This window comes from Mobula hypostoma, chromosome 3 (genome assembly GCF_963921235.1).
Source record: "Mobula hypostoma chromosome 3, sMobHyp1.1, whole genome shotgun sequence".
Taxonomy (NCBI): Eukaryota; Metazoa; Chordata; class Chondrichthyes; order Myliobatiformes; family Myliobatidae; genus Mobula; species Mobula hypostoma.
This window is the reverse complement of record NC_086099.1, coordinates 165,483,512-165,504,584: the sequence shown is the minus strand read 5'-3', so window position 1 is coordinate 165,504,584 and position 21,073 is coordinate 165,483,512. Positions and strand designations below refer to the sequence as shown.

The window sequence follows — 21,073 nt, the reverse complement described above, 5'->3', positions numbered from 1 at the left end:
ACCTAAAACAGTGAATTGGCATCCTTTTAGCATATCTCCTGATTATTATTTCCACTGAGGTTCATGGAAGTAAAAATCAGAGGACAGGTAAAATGGGTTGCAGGTATACTATCACTCATACCACTGAGGAAAGTAAAATTCAACTTCATCAGCAACAATTGGGAAAAGAAATTTAAGTTAATTTGTCCTCCTCAACATAACAAGTTACTGAGAAGGATTATAGTATTTTTGCGCATAGTCTCACCTACCCAAGCTGAGACACTGAGCAAACCATCAGGAAGGTCTCAAAGCTCTATGCTTCTTTTTGGATTCCAGACCTAATCAGTTCTCCTCTACCACCACTCTGCTCCGTCTAGCGGAATTAGTCCTTACTCTTAATAATTTCTCCTTTGGCACCTCCCACTTCCTCCAAACTAAAGATGTAGCTATGGGCACCCGTATGGGTCCTAGCTATGCTTCCTTTTTGTTGGGTTTGTGGAACAATCTGTGTTCCGTGCCTATTCTGGTATCTGTCCCCCACTTTTCCTTCGCTACATCGACGACTGCATTGGCGCTGCATCCTGCACGCATGCAGAACTCGTTGACTTTATTAACTTTGCCTCCAACTTTCACCCTGCCCTCAAGTTTACCTGGTCCATTTCCGACACCTCCCTCCCCTTTCTAGATCTTTCTGTCTCTGTCTCTGGAGACAGCTTATCCACTGATTTCTACTATAAGCCTACTGACTCTCACAGCTATCTGGGCTATTCCTCTCAACACACATAAAAGTTTCTGGTGAACGCAGCAGGCCAGGCAGCATCTGTAGGAAGAGGTGCAGTCGACGTTTCAGGCCGAGACCCTTCGTCAGGACTAACTGAAGGAAGAGTGAGTAAGGGATTTGAAAGCGGGAGGGGGAGATGCAAAATGATAGGAGAAGACAGGAGGGGGAGGGATGGAGCCGAGAGCTGGACAGGTGATAGGCAGAAGGGGATACGAGAGGATCATGGGACAGGAGGTCCGGGAAGAAAGACGGGGGGGGGGGTGACCCAGAGGATGGGCAAGAGGTATATTCAGAGGGACAGAGGGAGAAAAAGGAGAGTGAGAGAAAGAATGTGTGCATAAAAAAGAGTAACAGATGGGAACAAGTGCTACACATGCCCTTACACTTCCTCCCTTACCACCATTCAGGGCCTCAAACAGTCCTTCCAGGTGAGGCATCACTTCACCTGTGAGTCGACTGGGGTGATATACTGCGTCCGGTGCTCCCGATGTGGCCTTTTATATATTGGTGAGACCCGACGCAGACTGGGAGACCGCTTTGCTGAACATCTACGCTCTGTCCGCCAGAGAAAGCAGGATCTCCCAGTGGCCACACATTTTAATTCCACATCCCATTCCCATTCTGACATGTCTATCCCCGGCCTCCTCTACTGTAAAGATGAAGCCACACTCAGGTTGGAGGAACAACACCTTATATTCCGTATGGGTAGCCTCCAACCTGATGGCATGAACATTGACTTCTCTAACTTCCGCTAGGCCCCACCTCCCCCTCGTACCCCATCTGTTACTCTTTTTTATGCACACATTCTTTCTCTCACTCTCCTTTTTCTCCCTCTGTCCCTCTGAATATACCTCTTGCCCATCCTCTGGGTCACCCCCCCCACCGTCTTTCTTCCCGGACCTCCTGTCCCATGATCCTCTCGTATCCCCTTCTGCCTATCACCTGTCCAGCTCTCGGCTCCATCCCTCCCCCTCCTGTCTTCTCCTATCATTTTGCATCTCCCCCTCCCCCTCCAGCTTTCAAATCCCTTACTCACTCTTCCTTCAGTTAGTCCTGACGAAGGGTCTCGGCCTGAAACGTCGACTGCACCTCTTCCTACAGATGCTGCCTGGCCTGCTGCGTTCACCAGCAACTTTTATGTGTGTTGCTTGAATTTCCAGCATCTGCAGAATTCCTGTTGTTTGGGCTATTCCTCTTCTCACCCTGTCTCTTGCAAAAACGCCATCCCCTTCTCGCAATTCCTCCGTCTCCGCCGCATCTGCTCTCAGGATGAGGTTTTTCATTCTAGGACGAGGGAGATGTCTTCCTTTTTTAAAGAAAGGGGCTTCCCTTCCTCCACTATCAACTCTGCTCTTAAACGCATCTCCCCCATTTCACGTACATCTGCTCTCACTCCATCCTCCCGCCACCCCACTAGGAATAGGGTTCCCCTGGTCCTCACCTACCACCCCACCAGCCTCCGGGTCCAACATATTATTCTCCGTAACTTCCGCCACCTGCAACGGGATCCCACCACTAAGCACATCTTTCCCTCCCCGCCTCTCTCTGCATTCCGCAGGGATCGCTCCCTACACAACTCCCTTGTCCATTCGTCCCCCCCATCCCTCCCCACTGATCTCCCTCCTGGCACTTATCCGTGTAAGCGGAACAAGTGCTACACATGCCCTTACACTTCCTCCCTTACCACCATTCAGGGCCCCAAACAGTCCTTCCAGGTGAGGCAACACTTCACCTGTGAGTCGACTGGGGTGATATACTGCGTCCGGTGCTCCCGATGTGGCCTTTTATATATTGGCGAGACCCGACGCAGACTGGGAGACCGCTTTCCTGAACATCTACGCTCTGTCCGCCAGAGAAAGCAGGATCTCCCAGTGGCCACACATTTTAATTCCACATCCCATTCCCATTCTGACATGTCTATCCACAGCCTCCTCTACTGTAAAGATGAAGCCACACTCAGGTTGGAGGAACAACACCTTATATTCCGTCTGGGTAGCCTCCAACCTGATGGCATGAACATCGACTTCTCTAACTTCCGCTAAGGCCCCACCTCCCCCTCGTACCCCATCTGTTACTTGTTTTTATGCACACATTCTTTCTCTCACTCTCCTTTTTCTCCTTCTGTCCCTCTGAATATACCTCTTGCCCATCCTCTGGGTCCCCCCTCTTGTCTTTCTTCCCGGACCTCCTGTCCCATGATCCTCTCATATCCCTTTTGCCAATCACCTGTCCAGCTCTTGGCTCTATCCCTCCCCCTCCCCCTCCAACTTTCAAATCCCTTACTCACTCTTCCTTCAGTTAGTCCTGACGAAGGGTCTCGGCCTGAAACGTCGACTGCACCTCTTCCTACAGATGCTGCTTGGCCTGCTGCGTTCACCAGCAACTTTGATGTGTGTTGCTTGAATTTCCAGCATCTGCAGAATTCCTGTTGTTAACACTTCATTGCTACTCATTTCTGTCAGTCCCCCTTAGAGCTCTTCCCTCCACTGCCTTACCCAGTGTCTGTGTTACACTTATATTTATTTGTACTGAAGACCACCTTTTTTTTTGGGTGAAATAAAGATTGTAGTGGAGAGGAGGATGAGGTCCACCATCCCCTACATTGGAGCTTGGCCACAATGTTGGAGAAGCTTTAAATGAGCAGCAAGAACACAGAGCATATGACAATTGAGCACAGTACAGGCCGCCCTAGCCTACGCTGTTGTGCTAACCAATGTAACTACTCCTCAATCAATCTAACCCTTCCCTCCCACCAGCCCATAGCACTCATCTTTTCTTACACCCATGTGCCTATCTCTTTTAAATGTCGCGATATGTCAGGGAGTCTCACATCCCAAAGCTATGAAGTTGGCAGGATAATTGCCACTGTAGACTGCCGCAGATGTGAAGGTGAGTCACAGAATCTGGAGTAATTCTGAGGGGGCGTCGTTTTAAGGTGCTTGGAAGTAGGTACAGAGGAGATATCAGGGGTAAGTTTTTTACGCAGAGGATGGTGAGTGTGTAGAATTGGCTGCTGGCGATGGTGGTGGAGGTGGATACAATAGGGTCTTTTAAGAGAGTTACATGGACCTTAGGAAAATAGAGGGCTGTGGGTAACCCTATGTAATTTCTAAAGTAAGTACATGTTCGGCACTGCATCGTGGGCTGAAGGGCCTGTAATGTGCTGTAGATTTTCTATGTTTCTAATTGATGAAAATATAAGGAGAATAAAATGGGATTAGTGTAGAATTGATGTAAATGGGTGCATGATGGTCAGTGGGTAGTTGATGGGTTGAAGATCCTGTTTCTTTGCTGTATGACTGATGTCAGAAAGTCACTCAATTTTAAATGTCCCTTCCCTGTAATTTTTCTCAGAAGAGGAACTTAACTGTCTTCCTCTATCTCTTTTTTTCAGTAGACTAAGGATAGATTTGTGCTGTATGGAGACTGAGCAATTTGACACTGCATTCTTTTGTGTATAGAAGAGAGGAGAACCCACTTAATTTTCAGGACTCAATATATGATAAAGGGAGGATGTTTCCCTTGTCCAGGGAATCTAGAACCAGAGGTCATAAAGAGGTGTTTTCCATTGGTTTTTTGTGTCATTTAAGTTGTTCTTTGGGCTAAACTAAAGTTCATTTAAAATGCTTAGTTTCTGCTCTGAAACTGTCTGATTAAAGAGCTGTTTACTTCCAGACTGACAAATCTAATTCTGCTGGTAAGCACTTTCACCTGTGATTTTGGGCTTTTATCAAGTACTGCTGGGACCCCAGTGAAAAGCTAACTGTTAACGTAAAGGGAACCTTCCAATGGTGTAAACAACAAACAACAGGAATTCCGTCTGGGTAGCCTCCAACCTGATGGCATGAACATCGACTTCTCTAACTTCCGCTAATGCCCCACCTCCCCCTCGTACCCCATCTGTTACTTACTTTTATACACACATTCTTTCTCTCACTCTCCTTTTTCTCCCTCTGTCCCTCTGAATATGCCCCTTGCCCATCCTCTGGGTCCCCACCCCCTTGTCTTTCTTCCCGGACCTCCTGTCCCATGATCCTCTCGTATCCTTTTTGCCAATCACCTGCCCAGCTCTTGGCTCCATCCCTCCCCCTCCTGTCTTCTCCTATCATTTTGCATCTCCCCCTCCCCCTCCAACTTTCAAATCTCTTACTCACTCTTCCTTCAGTTAGTCCTGACGAAGGGTCTCGGCCTGAAACGTCGACTGCACCTCTTCCTAGAGATGCTGCCTGGCCTGCTGCGTTCACCAGCAACTTTGATGTGTGTTGCTTATTCCAATGGTGTAATGTAGTTTTAGAGATCCTGTAGGTTTTAAACATTCAAGTGCCAGAACATGATTGACGTATAAAGTGATGATTGCTTTTGCAAATGAGAACTCTGCTAAAATTTAAAAAGAAATGCTGCAAACACAAAGGAAGCCAGTTAATGTCTGTGGAAAACAGGGCTGTAGTGTCAGGTTAATAGCCTTTTATCAAAACAGGGAAATGTTAGAACTTAACAGGTTTTAAAGGTGCGGAGTTTGGTACATGATAGTGCCATTCTATAATGGTTAAATACAATATGCTGTCATTGCATTATACCACCTTACTACTATTAATACAGTGCTAATTGAGGATAAACTTACAGGAAAATATATTTTATATGATGCTCACATGGCAGTCTCCTCCGCGCTGGGGCGATTAAACATAGGTTCAGTGATTGCTTTGCAGAACACAAGTTGGCCCTCTAGTGCTTGTCCCTTTATTTTTTACTCTTTTACTCTCACAAGCTGAATGGAAAATTGAACAACAGCTCTTCACCTTTTGATTACACAGTCAACACTGAATTCACTAATATCAGGTCATAAGTAATGTTTTTTTCATTCTTTCCAACAGTGTGTACAGTATGCCTCCTGCAGACCTATGCTTTGTTACCTTACTTGTCCCATTAGTTTCCTCTTTGGGCTCGAGAATAACTTGCTTCCACTCCAAACTGTTGTTACAAAGGTGACTGACAGGAGACACACTGACTCTGCTAATGGTGGACAATGATGTTGGTTCACTTATCCTGCCAGTTGATTTAGAGGATTTTACAAAAGCTGCATTGCTGATATCTCTACCGTGCACTGAGGTACCGCCTCAATGATAGTACATGTGTTCGAAGGTAAGCAATCACAACTGAGCTCTGAGTTTGAGTCTTCATCTTCAAAAACACTTTTCCTCAGCTGGCCAAAAGGTGTGCAGTGCACAAAATGTGAATTGATCTTCACTGAGAAGGAACACCCAAAATATGAGGGAAATGTGCATGTTTTCCAGGCTCCTGATGTAAATGTTTATTGTTCGAGGACAGGATTATATTGCAGCTGTTGGTTGGTAGAAGGCCTTTGTTTTGTGGATATTAAATGGAGCTCCATTCTCTCCAACACCAGTGAACGATTCAGCAATGACCTTCTGCTTGGTTTTGGAGCAAAGTACAGTTCAATGACTGACGTCAGAGTGACCTTGAGTAATGTCGATGAAGATCCAGCAATCCCCTTTGTCCTGTACACTGGCTCCAGTCCAGTGAGCTAAAGTACAGGGCAATGGCAGCTTGTTGGATGTAAGGTGCAGCACTTCAGCAAGTAGGATTGACAAAACTGTTGGGCATTTCAGTCCTTCTTGACACATGTCTGTTCTGAGTTTGGATCCCTGTGGAAATGACCATGTCTTGTGGTTAGGGTGACGCTATTACACCTCAGAGTTCGATATCAGCACCATCCGTAAGGAGTCTCTGTGCATCTTCCCCATGGAATTGTGGGTTTTCCCCACTTTCCTCCCACAGTCCAAATACATACCAGACAGGTTGGTTGGTCATTGTAAATTGTCCTGTGATTAGGTTAACGTTAATTGGAGTTGCTGGGGGATGCTGGGACAGCATGGCTTGAAGAACCAGAAGGACCGACTCCACTCTGCATCACTAAATAAAATAAATAAATAAAATCATCAGGCTGGTACACGATGGAAATGAATTTCGGTGTACGTAGGCACATATGGACAGGAACATTTCCCATTGGCTCCCCTCCATGGACTTTGTCCATACTTCTTACTGCCTCAGTAACACATCCAGCATAATCAAAAACCCCAGCCACATTCTCTCTTCTCCCTTCTTCTATCAGGAAGAAGACACAAAAGCCTGAGTGCACAAGGGCAGTTTCTACCTCAATGTTATAAGTCTATTATATAAGACCATAAGTCCATAAGATATAGGAGCAGAAGTAGGCCATTCGGCACATCCCTTTGATGCCCTGGTTAATCAAGAACCAATCTATCTCTGCCTTAAATACACCCAATGACTTGGCCTCCACAGCCACTCGTGGCAACAAATTCCACAGATTTACCACCCTCTGACTAAAGTAATTTCTCCGCATCTCAGTTCTAAATGGACATCCTTCAATCCTGAAGTAGTGCTATCTTGTCCTAGAATCCCCTACCATGGGAAATAACTTTGCCATATCTAATCCGTTCAGGCCTTATAACACTCGTAATGTTTCTATGACATCTCTCCTCATTCTCCTGAACTCCAGGGAAAGGATTGCCTTATGAAGATTTTCCCCATCTCCTGTAATTTTAATAATGTAATTCTATTTATTTCTTTGTGTTCATTTTCTTGTTTCTGTGATCATGTCTGTGATTTTAGAACTTGGTACTTGCAATCAGATAGGTCACACTTTGGGATCAAGGCCTGGAGTTGTACGAAGGGATCAATTCCCAGTCTGAGTCAGCTCCATGACACCTCCTCCACCATATTTAAGAAGCATGCGTTAACTGGCCTTAAGGAAATTTAAGCAGAGACGAGCACCTTTCTTATTAGGAAGCAAAAAAATAAACACCTAACCTATTTTTATTCTGTCCACGATATGTGAGTGTCGCTGAGTAGGCCTGCATTTATTGCTTTTGAACTGATTGGCTTGCTACATAATTTCAGAGCACAATTCAAAGCCAGCCATGTTAACTGAGGGTCTGCGAGTCTTGTGTCAGAAAAGTAAGGATAGCCATTTCCTTTTCTGAATGAAATTACTGAACTAGATGGTTTACAACCGTCTACTGATCATATTCACTAGGACCAACTTTGTACTCTAGATTTATTTGGTTTCTTGCATCTAAAATCCCCATCAGCAGTGGTGGAATTCAAACCTGTGTCTCCATTCAACAGAACAAGGCTCTTGACATTTAACAAATGAAGAGTTTTGACCAACAGTCAGCAGGAAATAGGATGCGGTAAACAGTTAATGAGCTGGTTGAATTATTTATATTACTTCCAAATTTTTTGACACCAGTTTTCCCATTAGTTTATTTTCTCTATTAAATACAAGATATCAGCGGCTGATTAAATATATTTTAAACAGAAGACACACTTTCTTCACTATGCTGAGGCAGATTAGCAAAGTCATATTGATGAAGAAGGTCTTTAGTTTAAGTACTGCTGTGACACGCAATAACATTGAAACTTATTGCTTTTTTTAAAAATAATTGATCCACGGTTGATTTGACAGATTTAAACAAGTAGAACTAGTACATTGCTGCCGGGAGGAGAGACAGGGTACATTGGAAAATTAGGAAGGATACATAGCAAAATGGCAGATATTGAAGAAAAATGAAGACCTACCTAGAGGTAAAAAGCAAAGCAGACTGGCATGGTCTTGGAATTTATGTGTGTTAATGCAAAGTATCATACAAATAACGTAAATATCAAGCTGCTGGAGAGACTCAACAGGTCAAGGCAGCATTTGTGAAGGCAAATGAATAGAATCAGGTTTAATATCACCGTCATACGTTGTGAAATTTGTTAACTTAGCAGCAGCAGTACAATGATAAATATAGAAAAAACAATTACAGAAAGTATATAAATATATATTAAATGATTAAATTAAAATAGTGCAAAAACAGAAATAAGAAAAGAAAGTGAGGTAGAGTTAATGGGTTAAATGTCCATTTAGAAATCAGATGGCGGAAGGGAAGAAGCTGTTCCTGAATTGCTGGATGTGTGCCTTCAGGCTTCTGTACCTCCTTCTCAACAGTAACAATGAGAATAGCTAACATTTCCAGTTATGACCACACATCAGGACTAAAAGGGTAAAGGCGAGATGACTGGTATTAGTAATTAGTTGTTTATTGTCACATGTACAGAGGTACAGTGAAGCATTTGTTTTGAAATGCTATCTATACAGTTCATTTCATCACATCCACATTGAGGTAGTATAGGGGAATAGCAATAACAGGACACAAAATGTAAATATAGTGCTTCAGTCACAAAGGGAGTGCAGTTTAGGCAGACAATAAGATCCAATGCCATGACAAAGTAAACTGAGGTCAAGAGTCCATCTTATTTTACAAGAGGACCATTCATTAATCTTATAACACCGGGATAGAAACGGTCCTTGAGCCTGGAGATACGAGTATTAAGGAGTTTATATGTTCTCATTGAAGATCAGTGTGCCTGCAGAACCTTTAGCCAGCTGAGGAAAGCTGTGTTTGAAGATCAACACTCAAACTCAGAACACAGTTGTGATTGTTTACCTTCTAACACATGTACTATCTACAGGAGGCACCTCAGTGCATGGTCGAGATACCAAAAATGCAGCTGTTGTAAAATCCTCTAAATCAACTACCAGATAAGTGTTGTTGGATTCTGGTGTTTTCATCCAACTTTCTTTCAGAAATCAGGAAAGAGGGACAAAACACTTGTTTTATTAAGTGTTAATAGAACTAAGGAAACAGGAGTAGAAGCTAGTAGCAGAAGGCCTAAAGACAAGAGACTAAGTTGCTAAGATCACAAACATGAGGAAATAGTAAGAGATTTGATGGTGCCCAGAATAGAGCAGCTATTTTAATACCATAGAGATAAGGAAAATTCCTTTCAAATTTATAAATAAGAATTAATCAATTAGAAAGCTATTATTCAAATACTGAAGTACCAAGTTAGCCAAAGAGAAAGTGTTTCCCAGGGTGGAGCAGATCCACCCATTTGCAGTCGCGACTGCACTTTTCCACTTTGGTTTAGTTTGCTTCTGAGCTCTGCATAATACATTTCAATTGAATTACCATGTTGTTCTCTTGCTTGTTTGGTTTATGCAAAGATTAGCTCTTTAGACTTTTTACTGTCTCTATCATGGTGCTTTTGTAGCTTATCGCAAGTTTCACATTTCCTTCAATTAGTAGAGGACTTTACTCATCCCTTAACTCTTTCAACCACTCAAACATTCAATCAAATGGACCACGCCGTCTCACTTCCGCAGCAGCCATTTTCTGGATCTTAATGCAGGCCTTCTTTTTCTAAGTAAACTTAACATTGTTTTTTGTCTGGACTTTTTCATTAATTTTATCAAACAGATGTTTAATTCGAGTAAGAGGTCTTAGAAGGTTTCATGACATTGGCCATTGTGTTTATTCAATCTTAATTCATACATGCATTTTATCATTTTGACTGCAATCTCAAAATATTAATAGTTTATATCCAAACAGATAGATCCAGCAACCAAATAGATAGTATCTGAATAGGTTGATCCAATAACCGTAGATTGATCCAGTGCCAAATAGGTCGCAATCAAATTAATTACAGCTAAATAGATTATATATTATTTTTACTAGGTATTGAAATAGATCATTGTGTGACCAAATAGATTGTAATCAAGTAGGTTACAACCAAATAGATTGCAACCAATACTTTCACAGCTGTTTTCTTTTTAAATAGCAATGCAGCAGTCCTCAATCCTAATTTCCATCTGATATTTGACGGCAGAACTTTTTCTCTCTCAGAGAACAGAGGAACTGGGAAGTTCTTACACCTTTTGTTTAGGCACCATAAATTCCACATTGTGTGATTGTTTCAAATCCTAAATCTTCAAAATCTTCACTGACTACACCATTTTGGATTCTGGTGTTCTTTCAGAAGTCAGGAAAGAGGCACAAAACCTGTTGCTTCCCAATTTTTGTATTAAGTGTTGATAGAACAAAGAAAACAGGAGCAAGACTTAGTAGCAGAAGGCTTAAAGACAAGAGACTTAGATGCTAAAGTAGCATCCAGCATGGAACAGCTATTTTAATACCACAGATTATAAAGATAATCCCATTCAAATTTATAGATAAGAATTAATAATCAGAAAGCCACTATTCAAATACTTCAGTACCAAGATAACCACTGAGAAAGCACTTGTTCAAGTAATGCAGAACAAAGCTTTCCAGAATTACACTTTGTATAGCCACTGGAGTTGTATTAAACAGTTATATGCACATAAGAAATACTTAAAATACAAACAAATAATTAATTGTTAAGATGAAAAGGAAATAGCAATTAAACTGTTGGACTCCAACAGTGTCCACCGTTACCAGAGTCTGCAACTCCCGTAACGGCTGCATCAGTCACCTTAGTAACCACATATGGAGTGGAAGCAAGTTACCCTCGAGCCTAAGGGACTGCCTAAGAGGAGAAAAACTAATGGGACAAGTAACAGAGCATGGGGCTGGAGGACACATAATCAGAAATACACACTGTTTGAAAGAATGAGATCAGTGAATTCAACGTTAACCCATCACTGCATGAAAAAAAGGTGAAGAGTTGTTGCTCAAACTTCCATTCAGCTTGTGAGAGAGAACGGGACATCAAGGATAGAATAGGAGAAACATAAAAAATTAAAGTGACAGGCATGGGGGTGCAGGGTCAACTTGTGTTCTGCAAAGCAATCACAGAATCTATGTTTAATCATCCCAGCGTGGAGGAGACTGTTATGTGAGCATGAAATTAAATATATTTGCCTATAAATTTATCCTCAATTATCAGTGTATCAATAGGTACACTGGTAGTATACCTATTAGGTAGTATACGGCAATGACAGCATATTATGTTTAGCCCTTATAGAATGGTCCTATCATTTACCAAGCTCTGCACCTTTAAAATCTGTTAAGTTCTAACATTTCCCTGTTTTGATGAAAGGCTCTTAACCTGACACTACAGCCCTGTTTTCCACAGACATTATCGGCTTCCTTTGTGTTTGCAGCATTTCTTTTTCAATTTTAGCAGTATTCTCATTTGCAAAAACAGTTGTCACTTTCTACTTCAATCATGCTCTAAGTGTTTAAAACCTACAGGACCTCAAAGCCAGACACAAAAGCTAGAGTTACCTGGCCATGGTATCTACATTGTTGGACCAAGATGGACAACTTGTGATGTTCACTCCTAAGAACTTGAAGCTCTTAACCTTCTCCCCTCAGCACCATCGACATAAACAGGATAGTTTGCACCCACCCCACCTTGCTGAATTCAATGGGCAACTCTTCAGATTTGCTGGCTTTGAAGAAAGGTTATTGTCATGACACCATGCCGCTGGGCTCCCAATTTCCTTCTTGTGCTCTGACTCAGTGTTATTTGAGATTTGGCCCACAGTGGTGGCATCAGCAAACTTGTAGAATGAGTTAGACCAGAGCAGGGGGAGCAGTCCCAAGGGTACAGGGAGTAGAGCGGAGGCTTGAGGATGCGGCCTAGCGTGGCACCGGTGTTGAGGATTATCGTGGCAGAGGTGCAGCTGCCTGTCCTTATCGGTTGCATTCTGTTGGCCAGGAAGTCAAGGATCAAGTTGCAAAGGGAGACGTTGAGTCCGACGGTATTGAAATTCAGAGGTGAGTTTGCTTGGAATTATGGTTTTGAAGGCTGAAATGTAGTCAACGAATAATAGGCTGGCATAATTGTCTTTTTTCTCAGAGGTGAGTGTAGGGCCAGGGGATGTGGATTTGCTTTGACTGTCGGAGAATTACAGTGTGTTGATGTTGTCTGGGAAGCTGGAGTTAATGTGTGCCATGACCAGCCTCTCGAAACGTAAAGAGCCTAATCCTAATCCTAATCTCATATTTTCCTTGCAACACATGTTGTTTCAAAGCAGAAAGAGATTACTCAGCTCACCGTGTCCAGACCAGAGCATTCCCATTCAGTCGCCTTCCTGATTCTCCTGTGGGTAACCTACACTAGGGGCAACTTACAGTAGGTAATTTAACTTGCCTTTAAGATGTGGAAGAAAACTTGAGTTTCCGGAGAAAACCCATTCAGTTACAGGATCACAGACTGCATCCAGTGAACCTGGATTTCTGAAACAGTGCAGGAACAGCAGCACTAACTGTCTTAGATCTGCATCCACTGATTATTAACTTTTCCTTCACTCCTGACATTGGAGCTCCATCGCTTAGCACAGTATTTTTAAATGCAGTGCAATAGTTTTGGAGTTGAAATTTATTGCCTGGAGTATTTCATCTCATTGTCTGAAAAGATATTGACATATATCATTAATTCCGTTTCTCTCTCCCTCCCACTGAAGCACACATACAAAATGCTAGAACTCAGCAGGTCATGCAGCATCCATGGAGAGGAATCAACAGTCAGTGTTTCGGGCTGAGATCCTTCAAGAGGACTCAGCCCAAAATGTTGACTGTTTATTCCTCTCTATAGATGCTGCATGACCAGCTGAGTTCCTCCAGCACTTTTTGTGTGTTCTTCTGGATTTCCAGCATCTGCAGAAACTCTTGTGTTAATAGTATGTGGACCCACTGAGTGCATCTCATGTTTTCTGTGATTCTGAGTTTGTTTTATTGATGACCAAGAAGAAAAATGAATCAGCGGGACGTTGAGAAAGAAGGTGATAAGAGCAAACAATGGCAATTAATTTACACTTGTATTGCCCATCCTTGTTTCATTCAATTTCAACATGGTTACTGGCTGACTGAAGATTTAGGTTGTTCAACAGTGACACTTACTGGATATGTCCTCCAACTACATCTGGACTCAACAATAACATTGACTCTCAGGACAGTCTATTGTTTCTGTGTGATATGTGAAACCATAGATAAAATCTTGATATTCTTTTAAAGGCTTTGTCCTCTGAAAAAGCATGAGTAGAGATTTCAGTGTATTTTGTAATAGTATGTTGTGTCGCAGACATCTTTTCTCATTTTCCAAAAATGTACATGAATCTTGGAATTGTCAATCGTATTTTGAAAAAAAAATAATTTGTTATGAATCATAAAGGTCAGATCACTATGATATGATCAATGTTGTAGGGCTAACTTTGCTTTGTGAAGCTTTTGCAGTCCTTACATAAAGAGATTATTTTTAAAAAAGACAAGATTAGAAGGCCACAATCATTCATGTACCTTGTGGAGTCCAGATCACTTGAGGACCCCCACCAATATCATTGGCTGAGATGAAACTTCAGCAAATAGTAATTTCCTTCCCTGATCAACCTGATAATATTGACAACACTGAATCCATATTTTCAATGGGTGTTGATCTAGCTCAATTTTAAACATGCCAAAATTACAACACCTTTTCTAACAGCTTATTTCACTTTAACTTCTTTGGCAGTTTGAACGGGGCACGACTGCGCAAGCATGTGAAAGTCGGCCCGTGAGACAGTGGGAGAGTTTAAAAAGTGAGCAGGTTGAGAAGGAGCGGTCATTTCTTCGGCAATTTGAACAGGGCACAACTGCACAAGCACATGAAAGTCAGCCTGTGAGACAGCAGGAGAGTTTAAAAAGCGAGCAGATTAAAGGAGCGGGCGACGGAGTAGTGGGAGACAGAGTAGGAAGGCTTTGGTTCGAGAGGCTTCAGCGAGCAGAGGCTGAGGACAAACTTGCTCCCAGTGTGGCAAGGCCGGGTCTGCACAGGCACGTGACCTCAGAGCGCAGAAGGCTTAAAAAAGAACACCGACATATCCAGCAGGCAGCGGAGTGTGAGGGTGCAGAGTGATAGGGCTTAGGCCGAAACGGGAAGAGGCTTCCTGCGACCATTGAGTCTCATAGTAAGGGGGTAAGTTACAGGTTTATTTATTTAATAATTAGAGGTATGCATCTAGGATTAGTGTTGTGCTTGGAGTGCTAGATGTGGGGACCCTGGGAGACTCCCAGCCTCCCCAAGGATTACATCTGCACCAGGTGCATTGAGATGAGGCTCCTTAAGGACTGTGTTAGGGTTCTGGAGCTGCAACATGATGACCTTCAGCTAATTAGGGAAAGTGAGGAGGTGATTGATAATACCTATAGAGAGAGATAGTGGACAGCACCCCTGTGACAGTCTCCCTCAGAAATCGATATATCATTTTAGATCCTGTTGGAGAGGTTGACCTGACAGAGGAAGACCACAACGAACAGGACTCTGGCACTCTGCCCAGTGCAGTGATCAAGAGAGCAACAAGAAATGCAGTAATTATAGGGGATTCCATAGTGAGGGGAACAGACAAAAGATTCTGTGAGCCGGACAAGGATACCTGGATGGTGTGTTGCCTCCCTGGTGCCAGGGTACGGGATGTCTCAGATCAGGTCCAGAGTGTTCTGAGGAGAGAGGGCGAGCAGCCAGAAGTCTTGGTACATATTGGTACCAATGACATAGACAGAAAAAGAGAGGAGCTCCTGAAGGAAGGTTACTAGCAGCTAGGAAGAAAGTTGAAAAGCTGGACCTCCAGAGCAATAATCTCAGGATTACTGCCTGAGCCACGTGCTAATGAAGGTAAGAATAGCAGAATTAAGCAGATGAACGTATGGCTAAGTAACTGGTGCAGGGGGCAGGGCTTCAATTTCTTGGATCATTGGGATCTATTTTGGGGGAGGTAAGACTTATACAAAAATGATGGGTTACACCTGAACTCAAAGGGTACTAATATCCTGGTGGGATTGTTTAATATAGCTGATAGGGAGGGTTTAAACTAAGTTGGCAGGGGGAAGCAAACCAGGGTGTTAGGGTCAAGGAAGCGGAAGATAGAAATAAGTCAAAAATACTGTGCAGCAAAGATGGCAAGAAGGACAGGCAGGTGAATAGACAGGGTAATTTGCTGTGCAATAGAAATATAGCAAAATCGGTAACAGATACTGATCTAAATGTACTGTACTTAAATGCACACAGCATTAGAAATAAAGTGGATAACCTTGTTGTACAGCTGCAGGTTAAAAAATATGACATTGTGTCCATCACCAAGTCATGGCTAAATGATGGATGTGATTGGGAACTGAATGTCCAAGGATACACAGTGTATAGGAAAGATAGGAAGGTAGGTAAAGGGGGTGGCGTGGCCCTGATGGTAAGCAACGATATCAAATCACTAGAAAGAAGGGATATAGGATTAGAAGAGGTAGAATCCTTATGAGTTGAGTTGAGAAATGGCAAGGGTAAAAAGACTAGTGTCTTAGCAGTTATATACAGGCCTCCAAACAGCAGCCGGGATGTGGACTACAAGTTACAGCTCGAAATAGAAAAAGTGTGTCAGAAAGAAAATGTCAAGATAATTATGGGGGATTTTAATATGAAAGTGGATTGGGAAAGTCAGGAAGGTACTGGATCTCGAGAGAGGGAGTTTGTAGAATGCCTACAGGATGGGTTTATGGAGCAGCTTGTCCATAAGCCCACCAGGGGATTGGCTGTTTTGGATTGGGTGCTGTGTACTGAACCTGAGGCGATTAGGGAGCTGGAGGTAAAGGAACCCCTTGGAAGTAGTGATCATAATGTGATTGAGTTCAGTTTCAAGTTTGAAAAGGAGAAGCTGGTATCAGGTGTATCGATATTTCAGTGGAACAAAGGAAATTACAGTGGTATGAGAGAGGAACTGGCCCAAGTAGGTTGGAAAAGTAAGCTAGGTGGAGGGACGGTAGAGCAGAATTGGATGAAATTCCTACAAGGAATAAGGAAAGTGCAGGAAAAATATATTCCAAGAAAAAAGAAAATCATGAATGGAAAAATGGCACAAATGTGGCTAACGAGAGAGGTTAAGGCTAAAATAAAAACAAAAGAAACCGCGTATGAGGAAGCAAAAATTAGTGGGAAAACTGAGGACTGGACGACTTTTAAAAACTTACAGAAGGAAACTAAGAAAGTCATTAAGAAAAAAAAGATGAATTATAAAAGGAAGTTGGCAATTAACATTAAAAAGGATACTAAGAGTTTTTTTTTAAATATATGGAGAGTAAAAGAGTGACACAGGTAGATATAGGACCAATTGAAAATGATGCTGGAAAAATTATAATGGGTAACAAAGAGATGGCAGAGGAACTAAATGAGTGTTTTGCATCTGTCTTCACAATGGAAGACATTAGCAACATACCTGATAGCTAGAGGTCTCAGGGAATAGAATTAGGTACAGTCAAGATTACTAGAGAGAAAGTGCTTGGGAAGCTAAATGGACTAAGAATAGATAAGTCTCCCAGACCGGATGAGGTGTACCCATGGGTTCTGAAGGAGGTGGCTTTGGAGATTGTGGAAGCACTGGAAATGATCTTCCAGGAATCAATAGACTCTGGCATGGTTCTGGAGGACTGGAAGGTCACAAATGTAGTTTTGCTGTTTAAGAAAGGAGGGAGGCAGCAAAAAGAAAATTACAGACCTATTAGTCTGACATCGGTAACTGGAAAGTTATTGGAATCAATCCTCAAGGACGAGGTTATGAAATACCTTGAGGTGCATGACAAGATAGGCCCAAGCCAGCATGGTTTCATGAAGGGAAGATCCTGCCTCACCAATCTATTGGAATTTTTTGAGGTAATCTCAAATAAGATTGATAAGGGAGAGACTGTGGATGTTGTGTATTTGGATTTTCAAAAGGCCTTCGATAAGGTGCTGCATAAGAGGCTGCTTAATAAGATGAGAGCCCATGGAATTACAAGAAAGATATTGCGCCAGCTGGTGGTGCAACGACATCAGCGCCGGACCTGGGAGCGGAGGTTACCGGGCTCGAAACTAGTCGGATCCGCTCCCGAGTACGCTTTCCATCTGTGCCGGGTTAAGTGTCGAGATCGCAACTCGACCTCGTAAAATAAATAAAAGGAAAATACTGTGAAAATGTCTGTGTGAGGAGTGGTGCACCACAGTCTCTCTCTCGCTCCACGCCTTGTAAAAGCCATGAAAAAGACATCATCACGGACGCACACACGGACACGCAGACACATACGCACAGATCTGCACACACGCAGGCACATGCCAAAAAAAAGATATTGGAGTGGGTGGAGCATTGGCTGATAGGCAGAAAGCAAAGGGTGGGAATAAAGGGATCCTATTCTGATCGGTTGCCGGTTACTAATGGTGTTCCAAAAGGGGCGGTGTTGGGGCCGCTTCTTTTTACAATGTATATCGATGATTTAGATTATGGATTAAATGGTTTTGTGGCTAAATATGCGGATGACACCAGGATAGGTGGAGGAGCAGGAAGTGTTGAAGAAACGGAAAGGTTGCAGAGAGACTTGGTCAGTTTAGGAGAGTGGGCAAAGAAATGGCAGATGAGATGCAATGTTGAGAAATGTGCGGTTGTACATTTTGGAAGAAGAAATAATCAGGCAGATTATTATTAGGATGGGGAGAAAATTCAAAAATCGGAAGTGCAAGGGGACTTGGGGGTCCTCGTGCAGGATATCCTAAAGGTTAACCACCAAGTTGGATCGGTGGTAAGGAAAGCGAATGCTATGTTGGCATTCATTTCAAGAGGAATAGTGTATAAGAGTAAGGAGGTGTTGATGAGGCTCTATGGGGCACTGGTGAGACCTCATTTGGAATACTGTGTGCAGTTTTGGGCCCCCTATCTTAGAAAGGAAGGGACGTTCTGATGTTGGAGAGAGTTCAGAGAAGATTTACGAGGATGATTCCTGGAATGCAGGGGCTAACATATGAGGAGCGTTTGGCGGCTCTTGGACTGTATTCATTAGAGTATAGAAGAATGAGAGGGGATCTCATAGAAACATTTCGAATGTTGAAAGGGTTGGACAGAGTAGATGTGGAAAAGTTGTTTCCCTTGGTGGGTAAGTCCAGGACAAGAGGCCACAGTCTTAGAATTAGAGGGTACCCATTTAAAACAGAGATGATGAGAAATTTTTTTAGCCAGAGGGTCGTGGATCTATGGAATTTGTTACAACATACAGCTGTGGAGGCCCGATCATTGAGGGTGTTTAAGGAGAAGATTGATAGGTATCTAATTAGTCAGGGTATCAAGAGATATGGGGAAAAAACCGGAAATTGGTACGAGATGGGAGAACAGTTTAGCTCATGGTGGAATTACAGAGCAGACTCGATGGGCTGAATGGCCTACTTCTGCTCCTTTGTTTTGTGATCTTGTGAACCACATTAAGGGAGAAGAACGTTATACAGCTTCCTCCTCCATAAGTTCCTATTTATCCAATGAATCCTGGTCTCAGTAGCAAATATCTCTATCCTCATTGAACTAAAGTCAAGGGGCACGACAGCACAGAAGCAGTCGCTTCAGCCCATCCTGTTTGTGCTGGACTGTTACGCTGTCTCATCCTATTGGCCCACACCTGGACCATTGCCCTCCACACCCCTCTATGTAAACTTACCTTAAATGCTGAAATCAAACCTGCACCCAATACTTCCTCTCGCAGCTTGTTCCAAACTCACACCACCCTCTGAGTGAAGAGATTCCCCCTCACGTTCCCCTTAAATATTTCACATTCCACCCTTAACCCATGACATCTAGTTTTAGTTTCATCCAGCCTCAGTGGGAAAAGCCTGCTGGCATTAACCCTATCTATGCCCCTCATACTTTTGTAAACCTCTATCAAATCTACACATGCCCCTTATCCATTACTGTTTCAAATTTAAAACCTGCGTAGTATACTTGAAATTACTGAATGATCTTACCAACCTATCTCCTTTAGCCAACCTTCTCACTACCCTATCTGCCCCTCCTCAATTGAGTCCACATTGGCTGCAGAGTTTGCAGTAGCCTGGGCGTTATACCCAAATATTTCCTTTTCACCAGTTTTCCTTAAAAGCCTTTCGAAACAACATTATATGGCTCCAGATTTTTATGTATTTTTATTTAGCGATACAGCAAGGCCCTTTGGCCCTTTGAGCTATGCTGCCCCAGCAATCCCACAGCCCTGATTAACCCTAACCTCATCACAGAACAATTTACAATGACCAATTAACCTACCCAGAATGTGTTTGGACTGTGAGAGGAGACCAGAGCACTCGGGGAGAAACCCACACGTTCCATGCGGAGGGCGTACAGAACAACGCTGGAATTGAACTCCGAAACACCCGAGTTGTGATAGTGTCACTATAACTGTTACACTACCATGGCAACCTAATTTTGGTTCACCTCTCCCATTTTCTTCATCCCAGCTGTGACTATCATGACACATTTTGAAAACTGTCTCCGAGTATTTTTGAAAAGTCCAGTATAAATTAATGTTTGTTTCAAGTTTATAAGATTTGTTTTATGTACTCTAGCCCCTAAGCCCATTGTCTAATTATCATTATTTTGAAAACGGTTGTCATATTCACATTTTTCTCCAGCATCCCATCCGTACTCCAGTACCATATGGCCCTTTAATGTGTCCTTATCATTGAAAGTAAGTTTGGTTTTGAGGACACAAACACGGGGAAATCTGCAGATGCTGGAATTTCAAGCAACACACATAAAAGTTGCTGGTGAACGCAGCAGGCCAGGCAGCATCTCTAGGAAGAGGTACAGTCGACGTTTTGGGCCAAGACCCTTCGACTGTACCTCTTCCTAGAGATGCTGCCTGGCCTGCTGCATTCACCAGCAACTTTTATGTGTGTTGTTTGGTTTTGAGGAGATAGCTGTGAGGATTATCCTGATCTTTTCACTCTGCAGTGATGTAAGTATGAGATTCAAAGGGTTAAAGAGAAATTTGCATGCTGAAGTATTGCTTCTGTTTCTTTTCAGATACTCCTTGTCATGAATGATTTTAGTTCGTTTGTAAACTTCGTGTCTGGAGGAGATCTTTCCATTAGTACATTTCTCTGACATTATATGTACCTATTGAAACCTATTGAGCATTTTGTGTTATACTTCACCAATGCGAAGAGTGAGGATACACAAATAAATTTTGTCAATTTTACTATCTGTTACAAATTTTGTAACTTTCTGTGCTTTGGTCCTTTGAGGAAGAAACTCAATATTTTTCTTCTTCTTCCTAACAGATTTTTAAAACTATTTCCAATGAAGGTGCTCAAGGCCAGGGAAACCGGAGACTGATCAGCTTTACATTGTCAGGTATGGTGGCCTTTTAAAGAGCATCAACCTCACCATGCCAGTAACTGTGGAATTATAGAACATAGAGTACAGGCCCATCAGTCCACAGTGTTGAGCAAATAGTTTAACCTACCCCACCGACCATAGAACCGTAGAACCATAGAACACTACAGCACAGAAAACAGGCCATTCGGCCCTTCTGTCTGTGCTGAAACATTATTCCGCTAGTCCCATTGACCTGCATCCAGTCCATAACCCTCCAGGCCTCTCCCACCCATGTACCTATCCAATTTATTCTTAAAACGTAAAAGTAAGCCCACATTTAC

General features: G+C 42.8%; 1 protein-coding gene across 2 annotated transcripts in view; it reads left to right on the top strand.

Annotated features, from left to right (window-relative positions):
- The window catches only part of LOC134344369 (E3 ubiquitin-protein ligase HECW1-like), a 485,729-nt gene that overhangs the window by 247,553 nt on the left and 217,103 nt on the right, over positions 1-21,073 (top strand). For both annotated transcript variants that reach the window (XM_063044047.1, XM_063044048.1), the window contains one exon: positions 20,696-20,768. In XM_063044047.1, coding sequence (XP_062900117.1) covers positions 20,696-20,768 — 73 coding nt within the window. Of the gene's footprint in view, positions 1-20,695; positions 20,769-21,073 lie in introns of those variants that run through there.